Below are 20,635 nucleotides of genomic sequence, written 5' to 3'. Positions count from 1 at the left end.
CCCAGCAGTGCTGCTTTTCAAGCAGTTCAAAACTAACATTTTTCTGAATCAGCTCAGGAATTGCTGCAGTTTCTTTCTTTCTTTCTTATGTTGCTGAAAAGCTGATTTAGTTTCGGATTTAGACCATTCTGTAGCTCAAAGGGAGCAGCTCCATTCTACCAGCAGAGAATCAGGGAGTAAAGCTGTTCAGCTGCTTTCAAATTGTGTATTGGTGCCTCTCACTCTGTTGTGTATGTGGCATCAGGAAAAATAAAGGGGCATTGACAACATCCCTTAAGGGTTATGTTAAAAAAGATCAAATCAATTTTCATTCTCCAAGTTAAATGAACTCAAAAAATAACCCAATATTCATAAGGAAAATAGATTTTTTAAATGTTTAGTTAATCTACTGCTAATAATGTAAGTCAGACTTATTTCAATTAAGTTTCTATGGCATCATCCCGTATAATCCTTGCTGCACAAAGCTCAGAAATGTTCCTTGTGCTTGTCACCTGGAGCATCCCTGGCACACTGCCCACAGTCTCGATGGCATCACTCTCATACCACACCCAAGTCATCCCTTGTGTTTACACCTACCCAGATTTTAATAGCTGATGTTTCCAGCTTGCCAGCACTGTCATCAGGCTCTTTCCACAGGGAAGTAGAGCAGCATAGTGTCAATCCCTCAGAGGCTTCTCGGGGTGATGTTTGGGGTCATACCAGTCTGCAGAGCAGTGTTATGGCTGTGGACACAGAGGAGTGCTGGGGACTGATGTGAATAGAAAGAACCATTAAACTGTGAAGATTAACATATTCTGCTCCTGATAGCAGGCCAAGACCACAACCCACTTCGCTAAGTAGCCCTTTGCTTAGGGGGTTGACCTGTGTCATACCTGTTTATATCAGAAGGAAATACACCCCTGAGTTCACAGTTATTCTTGACAATTGACCAGGCAGATCAAATATGAAAGGCAACCCTGGAGCAGCTGCATTGATTAGTTAGGAAAAAACTTATATATCTCTATGCTTTTACATATTTTTATATGAATGTATGTGTGTATGTAAATGTATATGTATGCATATGTTTGCATGCCATATATATATATATACACATTTTGTTTTCCTTATCTTTTGCTTTAGATAGTCTGTAACCAACACAGTGTGATCCCAAAAGCTAAAAGGAAAACCATGGGTTTCTAGGTATCACAGAGTCATCATAATGCTTACAGCAGAAGTGTTGTTTCGATCCAGCCATTCCAGATGTGCCCTGGTGCTTCATACTGCCTCCAGGAGGTCAGTATCCATGAGCAGCACTGCCATTTCTCCTCGGTTTTCAATGACATGCAGCCTTCAGGTCCTGGCAGAGAACAGCCTGTGGTGTGGTGCAACCTTGGTGCAAGAACAAGGGCTAGGAAGAACTCAGGGTGATCCATGTACTGGCTGGAGCCAAAGGAAAGCAACTCTATCTTGAGGTCATTAAGTACACAAATTAACTAGAAACAAACGATTCCTTTCTCCTGCAGCAAGCCTGGTGCCCCAGGGTGTGCTCAGTTACTGCTGGAGGGAGGGAGGGGAAGAGGGAAACAGGATTAGGTCCCCTGGGGTTTACGGGAATCTTTTAAACAAGCAGCATTGGATCACCTGTTTACAGGAACCATGACAGGGAAGAGAGGCTGAGGGTTGGACTGGGGTGTTGGGTGACCTGTGGCAAATTCCCCAGGTCCTGGGTGGTACTGACCAGCACCCAGGAGTGCTGCAGATACCAGGGGATATTGCAGCGGGCACTAAGAGTGCAGACAACCAAGCTGAGCCCTGAGCTTTCAGGAACTCTGTCATACCCAAACCCACAGGAAGGAAGCATCAGGGTCATTTCCCCAGCACAACTCACAGAGTGGGGTGTCTGCTTAAGGAGACCATCCCACCAGGGTCCACAGAGGCAGCTGGGGCAGAAGGCTCCTGTCAAAAGAGAGGCACAAAATTTCCCTCTCTAGAGAAGCTGAAGCCCCTCTGGGTGGGTAAAGAGAGATGGGGAGAGCTGGGTTGGCCCTAGTGGGACCAAGAGGGGTTCAGAGCAGGCAGGGCCCCCCTTGCCAGCACCTGCTCACAGCCAGCTGCTCTTCTGCAGGGAACCAGCACCTCCTCTTCCTCCCTCCACACAGCTGGTCCATGTGTCAGAAGAGGGAGTGCAAAGCCCACTCACAAAGCAGGGCACAGAGCTGTGGATGATCAGTACTTCCTAGACTCAAACTTGCTCAATTTGTAAAGAAAAAATAAAGACCTCTATCTCCAGTAATTAGTCCCTTTATATGTCCTGTCCCAGTATTGCTGAAGAAGAAAGAAGCTGGAGGAAAGCACGGGGTTTGCAGTTATCAGCCCTTCCCATGCAGCCCTGAGGGCTGGCAGGGCAGGACAGGCTCTGGAGCTGCAGCTCCCTGGGATCAGGAATGGCCCCAGGACCAGGGCTGGGGACAGGCAGGGAGTGTCCAACCACTGCTGCTGCAGCTTCTGCTCTCCCTGTGGCTCAATTAAGGCTGAAATTCTGCTGCTTTATCCCTGGACACTTGTGTATTCAGAGGTAGTGGGGAAAGAAGTGCAGGGCTCAGGGTTAAACCTGCAAAATGGAAACCCTGTGACCCCATCCCTCCCCATATCCTGCAGAGATCTTGCATTTCAGAGAGGGTTTCCTCCCATCACTTCAACCCTGAATGGTTAATCCCACCCTGCAGCCTCTGGAAGAGCATTTCAAAACCAGTTTTGCCAAATTTTAGGCCCAGAATGCTTGCTATGGAGAACCAGAGAGGAAAGACATCTTCCAAGTTTAGCTGAATGGGAAGGGAATGAGGCAAAAGTCCTCCTAAAATCCACTTTTCTCCTGCTCCATTCTTGCAGAGGGCTTGCTGCTGCTGTCCTCTGAGTATATTGGGTTAGGCAAGACCTTGGGGTGAAAGACTGGTACCCTTCAAAAAGGGAGAAAGCCTCACTGCCAAGGTTACCCTTTGCAGGACTTCCCAGCTGTCCTGATGGCACCTTCCACCTGAATCTATTTGAAAGCTGTTTTTCAGGAGTGTTTTAGCTGAGGGTGTCTCATCAGAGTCACTATTTCACACCATCTGCAAGTCTGCAATATCCCAAACAGGGATCTTTTGTTTTGAACATTGAAAATCTCTGAGATTAATTTAATACAAAAAAAAAAAAAATCAAAGATCACCATATTAGGCAACAATCACTTTGTTACATCATGCAGTTACAATGGCCAACGTTATGGGATGAAACCTGACTGAAAATTCCTGACCAGTGTGTTCACCCTCATAATTTGCAGGGAATGATCTAATCAAAGTTTGTATAAAACTACTCTAAGGAATGGCAAATAAAGCATTTACTAAAGAACAGTTATTCTGAACAGATCCCAACACAAACATCAGGGCTTGTAGAGGTGGCAAAAAATAGTTTAAGTTAAATTATTGGGAGGATCTTGTCTCACCGCTAATGTAATTTCACTACATAAAATATTTTAAAAGGGCAAAGGGGCTGAGCCAGGGATTTACCTCCAGTCCAGGCTAAAGGAGAGAATGAGGGGAAAAGCCCCAACCCTGAAACCTTCAGGTGAGGGCACCTGATTGGGGCTCCCAACTTCCAAGGCTTCGTTCTGACTCACATATTACCCCTCTCAGTTTCTCCCCTTGCAAGTGGCCCTCCTTAATGCAAACAATTAAATTGGCATTAGGTGAAAGTGGCTGTTCCTATTGCCTAATGAGGAGAATATTTGGCAGGTAGGTAAGGGTGCCTGGCTTGCTGTCCAGAAATCGGGCCCTTTCTTAAAGGGGCCTCACGTTCTCCGTGCTTCTAAAGTTCTCCTTCATTATCAAGGAGCTGAATAAGGAGGTTTTGAACCTCTCCAAACAAAGTCCAAGCAGCTTCAGACTAAAACCCAGGAAGAGTGTTTGTAGAAGAGAGGAACAGCAGGTTCCAGAAACAAGAAAGTCATCATCCCATTTACAAGCAATTAAACCCCACTGGCCTCCTGTCAGCAATGAGTGCTGCCACTGCAGAGCCCTTCACAGGATAGGTCAGGTTGGAAGGGACCACAGTGGTCCAACCTCCCTGCTTGAGCTCATCCCAGAGCATATGGCACAGGACTGAGTCCAGACAGTTCTGGAATATCTCCAGTGAGAGATCCTTGGGTGCAAAGTGCTGTGTTCCTGTACTCTACACCCATCACTTGCTCAGGATGCGACACAGAGAGGGGCAGGGCTGGTGAGAGGGGCTGGGCTGCTTTCTGTCACCCTCCTGGCCCAAATGTGCCTGTAGTGGCTGGGCAAGAGCCTACTCCTGCTTTGGGGAAACTGGTTTCACTTTGGGAGAAAGGCAGTGTTTGTTCTCTGGCTGGAGAAACGGGAAATGCCACAAACTCAGCCTGAAATCCTCCAGGCTGGCATTAAGTTCATCAGTGGCAAAGCCTGCTCTCAGCACACGTGTTGCTTCACAGATGTTGTTGCTGTTGCCCTTCCAGAAGCCCCAGTGGCTGTTACAAGTCCCTGGAACTCCCCAGAACTTCTTGTCAAGCCTAGATGTGGTGAATGTGCCTTTGCCTGTGAGCAGGGTGCAGCTGAGAGCTGTAATGCAGGGACCACAGCTCCTGGGGACCAACAGGAGAAGGTCAGGGATGGATGGGTTCTGTGCACAGCTGATCCCAGCACCATGGTCCACACCTCCTATGGCCATGTCCTCCTCCAGCCCAGGGTGCAGATCATCCCCAGCATCCATGTCTTAGTGTAGCCCCAGGGAAGCAGCAGCCCCTGAACTCCCCAGAATCCTTCTAGAAAGCTTGAGCCAATCCAGGCTGCAGCATGGACTGTCAGGAAACAGCAGGGTGACTGCTGGAGCAGCCAAATGTCACCAGGAGTAAGAGTGTCCAGGATGGTGTGGTGCTGCCCTTTGAGAGGGATCTATGATGTTACTGGGCAGTTCTGCCTGGTGGGATGGTTTACTGCCCTTTTGGTTAGCCAAAACCACCAATGCAGCCCCTTCCTTTAGAAAAGGTAAAACCCTGCAGGACATTTCAGATTCTCCCACCAAAATTTCTCCCTGAGTGACATTTGTTAGGGCTGACACCAGCATGCCCCCAGCCCTCTCCCTTCCTCAGCTGCCCCTCACACCACCACACAGCTGTCTGAAACAGTGCCCAGCATGCTTCCTAGTTCCTTTTTTCCCTCTCTATTCTTATTTGTAGTCCCTTCATCATTAGTTCCCACAGGACTATCAATAGCATATTTGTCTGACACAGACAGTTTCACTGTTATAAATTCTCCACAGCCCATTGAATAGAGACTTTTTAATTAGGTTTTAAGGATTTTTCCATTAGCAGAGAGACATTGAGAATTCAGGTCTCACTTCTGAAAAGCAAAATATGTTAGAGAGGGAAGCTGCTTGATTTACTGCAATATTAACATTTTCCTCCCTGTATTTATGGGCGTGGATCAATTGCTGTTTTGCTACTGTGGACGGATATATGTTTGACAATTTACTTTATTGTGCCACAAATGAGAAATTTAATCCAGTGATCCAGTGAGAGCCCTCTTGGGGTGCTGTTTTTTCTGTGTGACACGCATGGAAGATGTGAACAATGTCTTTCATCATCAGAATTTTATTGCTTTCCTATTTGCACCAAACTGGCTTTTTGTTCTTGCTGTCAAAGGGTTTTTCTGGCTTTAGCTTTCACTTTGCCTGGCAGATCTGAGATAGGGCTTCACATGAAAGTGGAAAAGATTGAGCTGGTGCCACCTCCTCGGCAAGGTGGCAGGGCACAGCTGGGCTGCCTTGGGCCCTGGACACGCTTGGCCACAAGGAGAGGGCACGTGTCCCCTTCTAGTGTACTCCCAGCTGCTGGGTGTTCCATACTCAGGGAATTCACGAACCAAGTGTGATATTTTGGGGTTTTCTAAAAGCCCAGATAGATTTTCCCTTCCAGGAACTGTTGCAAATGGCTTTTTGTTGAGCTGACAGAGCAAGCCTGCTGTCTGTCCCATCCCAAAACACCTTCAGGTCGGGAAGAACTGTCACAGCGGTGCTTTGCCAATGAAATCCTTGCAGGCTTCAAGTTTCTATTTCAATCTACTCACCCTGACAAAACTTTATGTTGAAGAAATCCCAGCCAACTCCAACAGCCATGCTTTAATCCTGCTGGGTACATTTAATCTACTTCTTGCACCTCAGCTATAAACCAGTGGGCTGTTGCATCATTTTTTGTCGGGTTACCCCAGGTAAGCAGGACAGAGCAAGGGCAACCTCAGGTGCTGTTTCATCTGCTGTGGCATCCTGCATCCCAGCTGGAGACTGCTGACATGCCTGTCTAGGCCCAAGCTAAAGACCTGTCTGGTTTCTGCAATGCTCTCACCTGCAGTAACTCATTATATAAAACACAGTAAAGTAAGGTGTTAAGATTTTCTAGTTTCAAGAGAATTTTTTCCTTTCCTGCTTCTTGCCAGAACTTTACAGTTCACTTTTTATGCTCACTCTCTTTAAAATCCTTACAAGAGTGGTTTCAAAGGAATTTCATAGCTAGCTTCGTTTCTGTTGAAATTTCCACTTTTTTTTTTTTTCTTTCTACTCTCTACTTTTTTCCTATCATTATTTTGTTAAATCCCTTGAAGGACTGAACTATATAGAGACACAGCTTTCCCCTGAAGTAGCTCTCCCATTAATCCTTGTATACTCTTGCTAACACTGGAGCTTAATATTTCCCCCTCTATTTTTAACCACATTTAATTGGTGCAGAAGAAACACTTCCTGGCCAGTATTTCCTCCCCTCAGTGTCATCAATGAAAAGAGCAATAACAGAAACTCGCTAAAAGTACAATTGTCTTGATTCCACCCTGCCACCTCTGTAGGCAATTTTTGCCAGCAGCTCAGCAGAGCCAGCCCAGGTCACTTTCTGCCCTCTAATTTTTTTTTGCAGACCCTGCCACACTGTACATCCCTCTAAGCCTTTCCAGTCCTCACCATCAGCTGGAGGCAGCAGCTTAGGCAGTATTTTTTCACTACCCACTTTTGAAACCACCAGGAAAAACTTCTCTGAAATGACCTTTTCCTCCCACACGGTGTCTTAGGTTCACTTATTATTTCCTAGGTTTCCTGCTTCTCCTATTTCAGGCTTTTCTCACTTTGTATTTATCTTTTTAGCTATTTATGCCAGAAATAACCTTACAGCCCTTCCGCTGCATTGCCTGGTTTCAAAGTTTTGATCACCCACTGTTCCCATAGTAGCAAATGAGAACTATGGATTTATTTTTTTTTCATTTCTCATGTGTCCCAAATAATATTCAGTCCTTGACATGTAAGGTGAAACCCAGAGCTCACAATCTGCTCTAAGAAGCTGCAAGAAATCTAAGAGGGGAACATTTCCCTTTAGCTTGTAGGGTGAGTGTCTGCTGAGCACTGCCTGCTCCCATTTGTTACCACTTGCTCTGACATTAATTAACGAATTATGCTAAAATAAGATAATATAGGCAATATTTGTCAGCTGTTCCATGTCATTGCCCTCAGAATGTCAGCGTTTGGAGCTGCTGAGTGATCTCAGTGACTCCCTGTTCCTTCCCCTGTCCTGGGTGCAGGTAGGAGGTGTTGGTTTGTAGCCCTTGCTGGCAGGTGATGCTGTTTCGCAGCACCTGCAAGAATCCCTCCCTCCCACCAGTCATTTTTACCAGATTCAGTGTTAAACCCAAACTAGATTATCTTGGTTTTGATCGTGAAACTTTCACCAGGTGATTAAAGTCACCAATTCATGAGAGTTTGAAAAGATGCCCCCAAGAAATGATGGAAATCAAAAGAAGCAATGATAAAATCGTGGAATCAGCCAAAGTTAATCCATCACTAGCCCAGTTCCCAGTACCATGCGTGGCCAGTTACAGATTCTTACAGAAAAACTTCAAGGAATAAAGAGAACACAGTCATGCACCATATTCTTCTCATTTCCCACCCCTGCCCCATCATTTTATTGAAAGCTTTCTGGTTGTTGTCTTCTGAGAAATGACGAGTAACATTTGCTGAAGTCCAGCCAGCCCCAGGCAGCGATACTTTCACAGAACACCCTTCCAACCTCCAGGGACTTGCAGCTTAGACATTTCCTGAGACAGATGTGTAGTCTGAGGATTTAAAAACCCCAAACAGTTTTTTTTTCAACAAGTTGACCCAATTGCTTTTCAGACCTGTGGGAAGTTTTAGCATCCATGACGTCCCGCAGAAGTGAACTCCACAGCTGACTTGCTTCACCCACGTGCTCAGCGAAGAATTGTCTTAGTTAACAGGCTTCTAACCTAACAGTTGGACTTCTATGTTAGATGAGACCATGAGCTGTGTCTCCTGTAACCTGTATGGAGCTTGCAGGCCTGGAGATATGTGAGCACTCCTTGTGTGGATGCTGTCCCACACCTCCATCCCCACCACGGGATCTCTTACATGCTGGAAGCCGAGAACACAGCATGAAAAAGTAGGCATAGTTTTAGTCTATAAAATGACAAAACCATGTGAATCTGTGATTCTCTATCCCTTGCCTACTAATTGTTAATCTGCCATTTGCTTTTCTCACGGTTGCTAAGCACTGAGCTGGTGTTTCCATAAAGCTGTCTGTTATCTTCCATATGCTCATGTCACTCTTACATTGCACTCACATGAACCCCAGTGATCGTAATCAGCTCAGGGCCCATCATTTCATTTGAAAAGGTAGGATTGCTCCTTTCCCAGGTGTGCATCTCTTCATGTTTACAGACATGAAGCATCACCTGCCATTTAACTCTGCAGTCATTCCATTTTGCACAATCCATCTGAGCAACTGGCTCATAGTTTTACTGCCACAGAAATACTGTGTCATCAACAAATTTTACCCTCTTGCCCCCTCTTCCAGATGGTTTATAAGTTTGCTAAGCTGCAAAAGTCCCACCATAACTCTCTCAAGGAGCCTCCTCATGACCTCTCCCCTCAGTGAAAATCATCTGTTGGCTCTCACTCTCTGCTTGTTGCCTTGTTTTCATCCAGGAGACAATTTCCCCATCTGTTCTGTGACAACCTAGTTTTTAAGATCCTTACCCTCTTCAAAGTCTTTTTCCATAGCTCATTGCTCCCACGAGCCAGAGGGATTTTCTCAGCATCTCTCCTAATTACACTGTCTCCTTTTTAACTTTGGGCAAGCAGAACGCGACGTGGGCACGGGAGTAGCAGGGACTGAGGGGTAGGGGGTGTCAGAATTATGTTTTCTGCTTTGCACTTGGCCCCTTTCCTAATAACTACTGAAACTCAATTTGCCTTTTTGGCACTTTGAATATTCAGTTGGCATATCCACAGTGATGCACACTCACAGTGTGAGTGACAACAGATAATTTGCAGCCCATCTTGGTGATTATATAGTTAGGTTACTCTTCCACCATGCACTTTACTTTGCACTTCATTTGCCATTTATCACCCAGTCAATCCTGTAAGATATTTCTACAACTGTTCAGCTAGCTGCACTTTTGAAAAAATATGAGAAATAATTCTGAATCATCAGCACATTCACCACCTCATTATTCACCAAGCTTTCCTGATCATTTATGAATATGTTGAACAATAAAAATCCTCCCCTCTCCCTTGAGATTGCTGACCTTGTCTCCTATCTGAAAAGAAGTTATTTGTTTACCCCTTTATGATTTTACTTTCCTACAGTCAAGGTTTTTTTTCTGTTTTCTTTATTTGACTTTGAAAAAAGGTCATTTTTCTTCCAGTAGCTTCCTTTACTCTCTCATTTAATTATTCTGGGTCTATATGTGTGCCTGAGGACACTCTCTTCATAGTTTTTGTTCGGTGGTAAATATTTACTTAATCTTTCATATTGTGTCTTTCAACAGCTTCCTGCTGTTTCTGAACATTTCACCCATTTTACTCTTCCTTTGAGTTCCATTTAATAAGTCTTCTTGGCGTATGTTTCCCTTTTTAGAAGGTAATAAGCCAGGATCTGGACTTTCTTATTGCCTGGGGCATGGCAAACTGGAATGCATCACAACCACTATCATAAAGAGACCTTGCAATGGCCACATCTTGAATCAGACCGTCTGCATTTCTCAGGAGTTTCTCTCTGGGTCACTGCAAAACTGAGGGGGTCTAGAAAAGAAACAAAATACGTATTTCCCTTCTTGGCTGGTCACGGTCAGTGTGTCCTTGTCTCCACAGGCTGGTCCACATCTCATCTCAGGAAAAATAAGCATTTTCTGGTGTTGCTTTGTCCTGACAAAAAAAGGGCGAACGCTGGCAGTACCAATATCAGGGGCTGCTTGGAGGTCCCAGAAGCATTAGGGAAAATTACAGGCTCAGATCTGTATTTCTAAATTGGCACTGAGCTTTGCAGTCACAACCAAACCTTTTTGCAATGTGTTGGATGCTGAAATTCAGGCTTTCAGATCTGACTCAGCTGTGAGTTGTGTATTTGGATAACCTTAGGTAATTATCTTTTTCGTTTTACCTTGTTCAAGGATGTTGGCCATATAAATGCCACAAAACCCCTCTGGTTTGTAGAAATGACATATTCTTTTACAAAATTCCCCTGAAGGAGTTTGAACAGACCAGGTTAAAGTTGGTTTTGACACCTGCATTATCAAATAGGAGGATCTCAGTGGTTACTTTGAACTGTCCATTCCCAGAATTAAGATGTAGGGTTTTCTCTGTTTGTTTTTTGAACCCGCAGTGTTATTTGGTAGACAGACAGATATCATCCTGGTTTGAGGGCTTTTGTGGGTAACTCATTTAGTCAAAATGTATGGGAGGTTAACAGCCCTCTCCCTCATTTACACCAGGAATGACAGGGTAGGCTCACTGCTCCCAAGCATGGATCTGCAACAGAAAGGTTTGGTTTGGAAGGGACCTTAAAGATCATCTAGTTCCAACCCTCCTGCCATAGGCAGGGTCATCTTTCACTAGACCAGGTTGCTCACAGCCCCATTCAACCCGGCCTTGAACACTTCCAGGGGTGGGGCATCCACAACTTCTCTGGGAAACCTGTTCCAGTGCCTCACCACCTGCCCAGGCAAGAATTTCTTCCTAATATCTAATCTAAACTTACTCTCTTTCATTTTGAACCCATTCTCCCTTGTCCTGTCACTAAGTCCCTCTATATGTCCCTCTCCAGCATTCTTGGAGCCCCTTTAGGTGCTGGAAGGGGCTCTAAGGTCTCCCTGAAGCATTCTCTTCTCCAGACTGAGCAACCCCAACTCTCTCAGTCTGTCTTCACAGCAGAGGTCCTCCATCCCTCTGATCATCCTCATGGCCTCACCTGGACTTGCTCCAACAGGTCCATGTCCTTCTTATGTTGAGAGCTGGAGGCAGCACTGCAGGTGGGGTCACACCAGAGCAGAGCAGAGGGGCAGAATCACCTCCCTTGACCTGCTGGACACACTGCTTTTGCTGCAGCCCATCAAATGCTGCAGGATGTCATCTATGCAGTAAAAGGTGCAGCGTGTCGTGGATGTGTGATACCCACACATAGATGGTTTGTGCTGGTGCTACACAAACTGCTCACATAACTCCTCATGGGCAGCCCCACAACATGCTCCTATGTGCCCCATGGGAAGTACACCCTGAAAAATACAGCCTGGTCCTACAGACCATACTGTGGGGGGAGAGCAGCAACTGCACTGCCTGTTCCCCACACCACCCCCTGTGCACCTCCAAAAAGGGTGGAGGCATAGCAGGGCAAAAGTGGCCACTATGAAACAAGGCAGGTAGCCTAATGATAAGGGAGGAGAGTGCTACTCATTGCTGTGGGTTCTAGAAACACGTTCATAAAAACCAGTCTTGCAGTGAGCGAGTGGTATGTGATGAGCTTCACCTAAGTGGTGTTGTCAGACCACCCCTGCTCCTGAGTCCCTCCTTCTGCTGAGAGCCCTTTGCACAGCTGGCAGGAGCAAAGTGAAGACACACCTCTCCTTTGCCTCCATTTTTTTTCCCTCTTTTATGATGATTTATTTCAGGGAGCACTCAAAACTTGAGGTGTGTTTTGTGGGGTCACAGGCAGTGATGTTCACCCAATGGCAGATCTCTCAGGTCAGTACAGTTACCACTGAATGAAATTCCCTTTAGGACAAAACACTCTCTTTAGGATGAAAAATCTAAGTTGTACTGGTTTTTGCTGGATTTTTTATAAGTGAAAAGAGACAGAAAATAAGTACCAACATCCTTTAAAAATTCTGGATTAGCAGAATAAAGAGTTGGAGGCTGTTACTGATCTGCAGCAAGATCCTTACCAGCCATGGTGATTTCTCCATGTCCTTGCTGGGAAGGAAAAGAGAGCACCACAGTAAGAGCCCTGTGGGACCAGAGGAGGGTGATGAGGGAGGACATGGAGACTGGAGAGGAGGAAGGAGCCCTCCAAACCTTTTCTGGCCATGGGCACTTGCAAAGTCTGGACACCCTACACCAAAAAGTTTAGGTAGGTGCCGGCCTCACTGAAGGAAACATATTTCCAGGGAAACCCCAGATAATTTTCAAGGCTTTGCTATATAAACATATTAAAGATCTTAAAGTAATCCCCTGGCAGAAAGCAAGCAGCTTATTTCTTTCAGTGTGTTTGCTTTAAGATGCCAATCAAACGGTCTTTCCGCAGCAAAAGCTCAGGGGTAGATTTGCCTTTGTGCCTGTGGTTGGGATCAGGCCCAGGAGGTGACAGCCAGCAGATAAGGACTTAATTAATGTCCAGAAAGAAGCAGGAGGGACAAATGTTATCTGCAGTTTCACCTGACTCACACGATGGGCCGATAACCTATTGAGAATTCCATGAAAGTCCAAAAGCAGCACGTTGTCCCCCTCGGGATGACAGCTTTCCTCTCGTGCAGAGACAACATTTCAGCCAAACTCACTCCTTGTACCATGAGAAGAAAGCTGATGGAAATATTACTCATGACTTTTCTGGACCAGCCCTCATGGTGGGCCTTTGGGATCAATGTTGATGTTGCACGTAAGGAAAAACTAGATTTTTAAGCTTTACCTCTGATGTTTTCTCTAAGTGATGAAGGTAAAAAGTGTGATGTGGACTGATGAGCGATGGAACATGGTCCTCCTCTGCCTGCAGCCTGGTCTCTTGTGAAATGAAGGACACAAAAATGTCTGGTTTATTAATTGTGACTTTCAATGAGAAGTGCCATCCATGTCTTAAACAGGGACGGATATAAATAAACCCCATGAAGTATTAAATAAATTAATGATCAGAAAAATAATATATTTGTTTCCCCTTTAGACCAAAACTCCTCCCACTTTGTTGAAAATACTTTTCAGCAAATAAATTACCTCCAAAACATAACTGTAGAAGTAGAAAGTTCTCACTTTGAACTTTGTCAAGGAAAGAGGCACAAAACAAGCTCGTATACAATAATCAAAGGCATGAAGACAGAATTCTGTCAAAGATTAAAAAAAACCGCATTGAGTCTCTTTTTTTGGTGAGGAACAGGAAGAGTTACCTGGTGGGTTTCCCATGGGAAAAGTGATGCTGCAGAGCACTGAAGGGGCCACAGCCATCCTTGCTTGCTCTGCAGGTGCTTCCTGTGGGAGGTGGTTAAGAGGTGGTCCCACCCTCCCACTGCTTGTCTCCCCCTCCCACTGCTTGTCTCCCCCTCCCTGGCACTGTTCTGTTTGTGCTTAAGATTGAGAAGTAGCTAGAAGTTAGGAAATGTTACAGTAAATGGTAGAAAAATGTCCCAAAATGAGATTAAAGCCTTGGACATCCCAAGTCTCAAGGCCTTGGGTTGCCCCAAGCAGGGACGCTCCCCTTGAAACCAGGAGAAAAACAACTGGGAAATTAATAGATCAAACGTGGTGCTTCAGAAGTTTGGGGTTGGCTGGTGGTGTTGGGTGGGTTGTGAAGAAATTCACTGCTTTGGGGATCGGGCAGAGGGGATGGGAGCAGCCCCTGCCATGGCCCCCCCTGAGACAGGACCTTGTGCAGGTCAGCAATTCTGAAATACTGCCTGGGACACTCAGGTCTGACCCCTGGACGAGCACAGTGCCTGTGGGGCAGGCTGAGATCATACACGCCCTCTCCTTTCTTCTCTTGGGTCTCTGTGCTGTTGCTCTTGGACTTCTGAGGGTTTTTTCCCTCTTGATCTTACCTTCTTTTCCTATATCCCCATGTGTGGAAACCAACAGTGGCCTAAGCTGGGCTCAGTATTTCACAGTCACACCTTCCACCTTCTGTGTTTATACATTTCTTCAGGTGCACAGTTTGCCCTGTGGTCTCCTGAAGCTTGGAGGTGTCACACCTCCAGCCCTCCTGCCTTACCTGCTTCAGAGTAAGCATAACCAAAACCCTAAGGCCAGGGAAAAATTCAGGCAGAAAAGATACACTTGGATAGGAAATGTAGGCATGCATCTTTCAGTAGTGCCAACCATTTAAAGCTGCCCAGAGGTCTGAAATACTCTGATGGCCATGAAATCACTTGGCACCCAGAGCACCCAGAGCTCGAAACCAGAGCCTCTGGTGCCTAGAGGCAACCAGCAGCATCCACTTAATAGATCATGGGATCACGTAATAGATATGTATCTATAGGTATGTAATAGATTCATGATCAATAGCTCAGGGGAGCCCAGAAATTTATCTCAGGGATATCATGATATTCATGGCAACATTTCCTAATTAAACAAAAGAAAACCCAGCCTCTGGGTGAAGCATCAGATGGAACAATGTTATCAGACCTCGCTGGGCAAACATGGGGAGTGTATAAAACCAGCTGCTTCCAGGGAAGGCAGCACCTCTCTGCTCTACCCACCTTCCAAGAGCAATGGATCTCAAGGTGGTCTGTGTTCTCTCTGCCACCCTCGTCATAGCCCTCAGCACCTTGGCAGAGGGAAATGCACCAAGTAAGTACATTCACCTACTGTTGCCTTCCAGGTATGTATGGGGGGGCCTGGTCCTACCAGCTGCAGGCAGAGCCTGTCTTTATTAATGTATCAGACAGCAAACGGCTTCTTCTGGTGAGACTTTTCACCAAAGCTGGACTCTACTTTTTAATTTTTTCAGGGAAATCTATGGCAAAATGTAAAAGACTGTGGGTGCACTCCTGTGTTGGTGGAATAACCAGGAACCTGCTGCAAAGGCAGGGGGACAGACATGCCCAGGAGCTCTCTAGAACAGGACCACAGCTGGAACAGGAGCCGGTTTTGCCTAAATAGTCTTCTGGCAATTATTTTTTGCTGCTTTGCCATGTGAATACAATTTCAAAGGAGTCTATACGCCTCCTAATTAATAAACAAGTCATTTAGACAGCTTCAGAAGTGAAAAGCAACTCAATGACACCTAGGGACAGCTCTAGAATTTCTTGGTTGTGGATGACTGTGCAGCAGATTTAAAATGTTAAAAGTGTAGTCATAACTATTTGCACAGAATAATACGTTTTTATAGTCACCTGACAAGAATGCAAAGATTTTGTATCTTTACACCTGTTTGAATATGCACTGGACCCTTAACTCTTTTTCTCTTCACAAGACATGGGCAAATCAGCAACATTTATGAGCATAATATTTGAAGTTCTTGGGTTTTCCCATTTGATGTGGTCAATTCAAAGTCCACAAACTGGGCTGGTTTGGCTGCAGGTGGGACCACAGACTCTCAAAGGGTGCAGTACAGCCCTTGCCAAAATCAGTGAGAGTTTAAAAGCAGCTTTTAAGCCACACAGGCTCTGGTCTTGGCAGGGGACAGAAAATGTACAGTTGCACAGATGGACAGAATCTAGGAAAAGAGCATTGTTCCCTGTGGTCATCTGATAACTGCACCTCCACAAAAAAGTGTGCAAACTGACACCCAGTAACTTGCTCCTTCTATCCTGAACAGCAAAATGCCAGTGTAAAATGCTCCCAAAGGAGAGGAAAAACTGTGGCTACCCAGGAATCTCAGCAGCAGAGTGCAAGAAAATGGGGTGCTGCTTCAACTCTTCGAACCCCAACGTTCCCTGGTGCTACACTCCTAAACAGAAGAAAGGTAATTTCTCTGCCAGAAACACTGATTTACCTCGTGTTTGATTATCTAGAAATGCGTACGACCAGAGGGCTGCTTTTCTTCTGAGGTGAGAAAAGTGGGAGCAAACCTCTGTTAGAAGACCACTGGTAGTAAAATGCGAAGTCAAGCCTTACTTACCCACCAAACTTCTGCCTCATCCTCTTCACACAATGTATTCCCTCTTCCTTCAGACTTCTGGTTATCAAGCAACCCATGCTGATTATTTAAAACATTTCCCTGCCATTTGTGGTCTTGTTCACTGGTAGAGCAAGGGATCCTCGGCGCTTATTTCAGCGGTTTTGCTATGTGGCTGAGGAGGACTTGGATACCTGTACAAAAGGCCACAGGCATCCTCTAACTTCTAGGTTTTTGCTATTTTCTCCAGCCTGTTTTGCTAATTGCTACTTCCTTCTTCTCCTTCATGTTTCCCAGCATAGTTGCACTTGGTTGTCCCTTTTTCTCTGCCATTTTTGCTCTTAGTCTTCACTCGATGAAATCTCCAAAATATCCCAGGGAAATCCTTTTCTCTGTTAGTTTCTTCTTTCTAAAGCTTCTGAAGTCCTGTTTCCATTTGTTGCCATTATTTTCTCAGGAAGGGGAAAAGCTGCCCTCCCACTCTTTCAAGGATTGGGTGTATATTTTACATAACTCCATTAGATAACTGAGTGTAATTAACTGTGTTAATTAATTGAGTGTAAGCTACATTTGCTGGACTGACTGCACGACTCCTTCCCAGGAGAACTTCAGGGCAGTCTCAGCAGTTGCACAAGTGAAATGAGGGTGCAAAGGCAACGTTACCCAACAGAAGAACTTGATATAAGTCGAGTTTGGTCAACAGGGATCAGAATTGCTGGAGGGAAAAAAATGTTTTTGCTTTTGAACACTGTTTGCATTTCTCGTAAATCTTGAAGGATGAACGGCAGCACCTTATGGTGCCATTACATAAAATTGCTTTTCTGAGCAGAACTGCTTCAAGGGAGAAGAATAAAGTATTCCAGCTGGGTGGTATAACCTCTTTACTTGTGATTTTACTTCTAATTGCCTGGAAGAGCTGTGATTTCCCCCTAAATGACCCACCTCCTTTGTGTAACTCAACTGGTATGCAGAGGAAGCTGGGTTGTCCCATCCCTGCATTAGCCAGGCTGCTCTGGGGTTAGCACTGGGTCAGGTCATGGATATACCCTAGCCTGAAGCCAGTGGATGTGTTACCATTATGGGAGACAAATGGCTTTTCACCCCATTGCTGGATCTAGGAAAGATAAAGATGAGTTGCTGCATGACACTTCTAGGGGCGAATTTTGCCTCTCTTGGTCCCTGAGTCACAGCAGCAATCCATCACCCTTTGGTACTTAGCTTTGCCTAACAGACGTGGTGAGGATTTGGGTGAAACTGTTCATCACAGCTGTCACATCTGCTCAGGGACCTCACCTTTGTGTTCTGCCTTTTATTTGTGAACTACATCACCAGGTAAACGGAGCATGAAGTGACACGTTCTCCTTCCTTCCTTTGTTTTTTTTTGCTTCACACAGTTAAGAAAGTGTGTCCCAGCGATCCTTATGCCAGGATAAACTGCGGCCACCCTGGCATTACGGCCAAGGAGTGCACAAAGAAGGGCTGCTGCTTCAGGGCACGTCCTGCTGGGGTCCCCTGGTGCTTCTACCACCGTGTCACGGAGGAAGGTAATGAATGACCCGCACGAGACATCGTCCCTTGTGTCCCTGCAGAGGCCCCCCAGCTCCCGGCAGGGCCCGTGCTCTGCCCAGGCTTGGTGTGCTGTGCCAGCCAGAGATTCCTTGCTCAGGGTGTGAGCAGAACAAGGTGGCTAAACCCTAAAAAAGCAGCTTCTTGCACAAAGAGGGGGGTGGTGCCAATACATCTGAGCCAGGGACTTCTAGGCAATGTGGCTGCACAGGTAGTGTGGGCTCAGGTGTGAACTCAAGCTCTCAGCTAATGTTTTGGTAGAGGTGCAGCTGCCCAACTCACATCTGCTTCATCATCATGGGAGATGTCTTTGGAAATGTGCTTTGGAAATGTAGAATGAAACTTACAGTAATTTCTGATCCTCTACTGACCTTTTTTTTTTTAATTAGAATTGAACCTTTCAGCATATCTAATGCAGATAACCAATAGCCTCAGCCACAGTGTGTTTTGTACTGGGTACAATTCACCATCATATGGTTTTACTGTTCTGAGACACAGTTAGGGACCACATGTACAGATGGGGGTTGGGGGAAACTGCTGAAAAGTTGCCTTTTGGATGTCCTGCATGGGGCAAAACAGTTCCTAGCATCTTGTGCAATTTACGGAGAAAACGTGTCACTTAACCTGCTTCTTCTCTTCAACTCTCCAGCTTGTTAAAGGAGAAACTTCCATCAAGAACTTTCCAAACTTTGGATCTACTTCAATGGAACAAGAGATGAGGTCCCAGCTCAGACTTTGTGTTTTGCAACAGCTGTGATTTCTAGACTGTTTTTTACCTGGGATTGACTCCTTTTGGATGTAAAGTTACTGGTAGCTTTTACTCTCTCAGTAGGCTAGTACCGCACAGGTTTTCACTGTAATAAAAGAACTAAGACACAATTTGTGGGGGTTTATGCTATCTTTATCTTGAAGCTGTATTTCTCTGTTTCCCAGGAAAATTTGGCACCTCAGCAACCTGTTGATGGCAGAGCAGTCACTAACACTTCTGAAAGGAACACGGCACTCAGCTTTTTGTGTTAGTTACATTTCACACTTGCAAGTGACTGCTTGAATTTGTTAGCTGATCCATGGCTTCACACAGGCCACTCGTCCTTCTGAACACTGAGAATATTCAGCATTTCCCATTATACAGATATAGCAGTGGGTTTGGGTTTTTTTTTTTCCCCTCTGAGACATAGGGAAGGGTGCCTTTGTTAGCTGATCTGACTGGTCTGACTCAGACACCTCCTGCTCCGTGCATCACTCTGGTGCTGCCAGACCTTCAGTGCTGCTGCCAGCGGGGCATGGAGCAGCTCAGGAAGGCAGGAACCCATCTGGTAACGTGAAAAACCCAAAGAGCCCAGTAAAGAGACTTTAAAGGCACTGTTGAACCTCTAAGAAATCTGTTGGGGAAGAAGATGGGTAACACGAGACTGCTGTGGCAGCAAGGTGTGCTCAGGGCTTAGCAGGGAAGAACAGTTGTACAGGGTTGTGCTGCAAGCACAGAAAAAAGAGTGGAGACACATAGAATCATAGAATGGTTTGGTTTGGAGGGACATTTAAAGGTCATCTAGTCCAAACACCCTGCAATGGGCAGGGTCACCTTCCACTAGACCAGGTTGTTCACAGCCCCGCATCCAACCTGCCCTTGAACTTTTCCAGGGGTGAGGCATCTACCACTTCCCTGGGCAACCTGTTGCAGTGTTTTACCAATTCCATTGTAAAAAGCTTTCCCTTTAACATGCCTCCTTAGAGATTTATCCCAGTACACTGTTGTGATGAGTATGTTTATCTGTACAGGTAAAAATTAGTCATTCATAAAACGCTTCTGAAGGCTCAATAATATGATTTGAATTGGTTATAATGTGGTTGGGTAGTAACATAGATATTATGATAGGATGTTGGTTGTAATATGAGCAATAAACTGGCCAGTCTACTGAAGGTCTTTGAAGGTGTTTGCCAGGGAAGGTTTGGTGCTGTAGCCCAGCTGAATTCAGAAGGCCCAAGCACAGTGTCCTCATGGTAATACTGCACTGCAAAATCTGGTGCCACAACTAGGTGCCTTCACCAGGTAACAGGGCCTTCACAGGAGTCTTATTGGTAGAAGATGAGAGGCAGAGCAAAGGGAGATCCCAAAACAGGAACGCACATTGAAGAGGAGTGTGCAGGACCTGCAGAGATGTGGCTACAGAAGGAGGGACCTTTCTCTCCTCCTCCCCTTCAGGGTCACTCTGAGGGCTCCCTTCAGCTGAATCAGTGTCCCTGGGCCCCATTCACAGCCCTCAGAGAGAAAAAGACACCTTGTGGGAGTGTATCCCTCACTCCCTTCCTCAGGCTGGCCTATGATCCCAGGAATGCTGTTAGGCCTTGATTAATGGCACTGGGAAGTTAAACTCCCCTTGAGCTTATCAGAAACACTGTCTGTTCTCAGAATTTCTGCTGTCTAATGAGCTCCTGTTTTCCAGCAAATAGCCATGAAACCTTCGTTTTGTATGAATAATAGCCTGAGAGGACCAATAGTATTGTTATTGGATTTTTTGAGGAAAATTCCGGTATCTACTGACTCAGACTTTGGCCAGGATTAAAATTCACTGGTGACCAAAGCCAATCACCTTGTGACCCTAAGAACAGCGGTCCTGAGTGAGGCCCTTTGAGCCCTCTGTCCAACAGTGACCCAAAGGGTTGTCTAGGGAGAGGGGATGGATAAGCACATAATGAGGTTTCTCTTCTATCAAAATGCAGGATTGTCACAAATAGGAACCAGTTTTAACAAGCAAATATCAGGAGCCCAAATGAAGACTTACCTTTTGTATCTGCAACTCTGTCTGCACGCCCACATCACTGCACAGTGAGGGCTGAACAGGTAAACAAAGCTACTGTAACAGGAACCCATTCGTGTCAATTTGTGACACAAAGGCTTTGTGCTGATGAGGCCATTAGGCAGTGAATGACGTTTAAAATCACAAATGCCCA

General features: G+C 45.6%; 1 protein-coding gene across 1 annotated transcript; it reads left to right on the top strand.

Annotated features, from left to right (window-relative positions):
* The first annotated feature begins 14,768 nt into the window (after positions 1–14,768).
* Positions 14,769–18,645, top strand: LOC116781984 (trefoil factor 1-like). Its single transcript, XM_032677906.1, has 4 exons — positions 14,769–14,847; positions 15,818–15,964; positions 17,512–17,661; positions 18,617–18,645. The coding sequence occupies exons 1-4, from the start codon at positions 14,769–14,771 to the stop codon at positions 18,643–18,645; spliced, it is 405 nt and encodes a 134-aa protein (XP_032533797.1).
* Positions 18,646–20,635: the final 1,990 nt, after the last annotated feature.

This window comes from Chiroxiphia lanceolata, chromosome 2 (genome assembly GCF_009829145.1).
Source record: "Chiroxiphia lanceolata isolate bChiLan1 chromosome 2, bChiLan1.pri, whole genome shotgun sequence".
In the NCBI taxonomy this organism is placed as follows: domain Eukaryota; kingdom Metazoa; phylum Chordata; class Aves; order Passeriformes; family Pipridae; genus Chiroxiphia; species Chiroxiphia lanceolata.
The sequence above is the reverse complement of the archived record's forward strand: the minus strand, read 5'-3'. Positions and strand labels throughout refer to the sequence as shown.